General features: G+C 41.4%; 1 protein-coding gene across 1 annotated transcript; it reads left to right on the top strand.

Annotated features, from left to right (window-relative positions):
- The first annotated feature begins 224 nt into the window (after nt 1-224).
- Nucleotides 225-1,797, top strand: LOC124885718. Its single transcript, XM_047393970.1, has 2 exons — nt 225-740; nt 1,492-1,797. The coding sequence occupies exons 1-2, from the start codon at nt 225-227 to the stop codon at nt 1,795-1,797; spliced, it is 822 nt and encodes a 273-aa protein (XP_047249926.1).
- Nucleotides 1,798-2,018: the final 221 nt, after the last annotated feature.

Genomic DNA, 2,018 nt, shown 5'->3' with positions numbered 1-2,018 from the left:
AAACCTATTGTGGACTCAGACAAAGCGATAGGCGTTGAAGTTAGTGTCGGTGAGGATAAGGGTAAGGGTGAGGTTGATAGCCTATAGTAAAGAAAATTCCACGACCTCCCCCACCTTTTCCTTAAATAAAAATATTAAGGAACGCAGAAAGAAAGTTCGAGAGCTTCATTGAGACGCTAAAAGATTTGAGTTTGAACATCCCTCTCCTTGAGTCTTCTAAGCAGATGCCTAGGTATGCCAGGTTTATAAAAGAACAGGAGGCAAAGAAGAGAGAAAATAGTTTTGAGGATGTTGGCAGATTGCACCATTGCATTGAAGTCACTTCTAAGTCTCTGGCCCAGAAGAATGGTGATCCCGAAGCGTTCACAATCCCATATACCATAGGGGCATCCAGATACACCAAAGTGTTATATGACTTGGAAGCCAGCACTAAATTGATGTTGATGGTTGTATTCAGGCAATTGGGCTTGAGCCCTCCAAAGCCAACTACTATGCAGTTGTTGATGGCGGACTTCACAGTAAAGAAACTCGTAGGAATATCATTTGATATGTTGTTGAAAGTTGACAACTTTATTTTTCGGGATGACTTTGTCATTTTGGATAGTGAGGTTGACTATGATATGCCCATCATATTGGGAAGACCATTCATGTCTAAGGGTATAGCAATGGTTGATATGGAGAAGTGGGAGCTCAAGTTCAGAGTTAATAATGAAGAAGTCAAATTCAATGTCCAACATGAGGTTGGTGTCGGTTATTCATTGTGTTAATGATATTGGAGGTTACTCTGTTGGGTACCCAGATGAATTCTGAGTAATCAAGGTACCCACGTTGTGCCGTGATATCAAGTCAAGTATTGTATAGGAGGCAACACTTGGGCTTGTTAGTGAAGTCTGAGTATCTAACCTATCCACGTCATGTCGCGACGCTAAATCAAGCATTGGGTAGGAGGCAACCTACTATTTTAGTGTTCACAACTATTTTTATTTTTTGTAGGTACAGTAGCATGAGGAACGGTTTGGGATATGGTAATACTTTTCTTCAGTTAGAATATTCCAGGTAAGAGGACTTTGTGACCAACTCATGAAGGTCATAAGTCCCTCTCGGGCTAGGTAAGTTGTGCTTTGAATGCTAAAAGGACATTTTGAAGATTTTTTAGGGATTCTCTGGACTTGAACTTACGAATCTACTTATGATATCGTATATGCCACTTACGACGTCGTTAGTAAAGAAATATATATCAGAATATAGAGTCCAGAGAGCAGGAAAAAGGTCAAAAAATTGGGCCAACCTACAGACTGGCACCTATAGCCCGTAGGTTCCACCTACGGTCTGTAGGTGGTGCCATAAGTGGAAAATTTTTGGGCCCAATTTTATTTTAAAATTTGGGGCCACACCAACCCTACCCCTACCCTAACCGGCCCCTTAGGGATTTTAAGCTACTAAATCGCCCCTTTAACTTCATTTCACTTCAAAATGTCTTATTCCCTCAAGAATTCAAACCTACCAACTTCCTCCAAATTCAAACCTACACCTCTTATAGTAATTCGAAGCCAGTCTGAAGACCCATCAATTCCTGCAGAACCTACTGCTAGAGAAGGAGTAGATGTTGGTGTTGGTATATATTTTGAGATAGAGAGGCAGAGTGAGGCCCTTGAGATAAGCACACAGGGCGACGAGACCCCAGCCACATCTATATTAGTTCTATCTTCCACTTCAAATCCAGTGGGGACATCTGTACTGGCCCCTCACCTCTCTACTACAGGAGCTACTACAAGTATAACTTTTTGTATCACATGAGTTTTTGTAGAGCTTAGTAGAAAGTCAGAGTGCTACCATCACTCAACTAGAGAATGTTGAGGCTAAGGTGGTAACATTGCATGGGCAGATCCGGCCTTAGGTCCGGACGATACTTGAGCTGGCAGAGACTAGATTACAGATTGCACAAATGTAACACCACACATTTTTGGGCAAGAATTCAAACCGTTATTCCAACGTGTATAAACTTGAAAACAATTATT

Source organism: Capsicum annuum, chromosome 7, assembly GCF_002878395.1.
Source record: "Capsicum annuum cultivar UCD-10X-F1 chromosome 7, UCD10Xv1.1, whole genome shotgun sequence".
Classification (NCBI taxonomy): domain Eukaryota; kingdom Viridiplantae; phylum Streptophyta; class Magnoliopsida; order Solanales; family Solanaceae; genus Capsicum; species Capsicum annuum.
The sequence above is the reverse complement of the archived record's forward strand: the minus strand, read 5'-3'. Positions and strand labels throughout refer to the sequence as shown.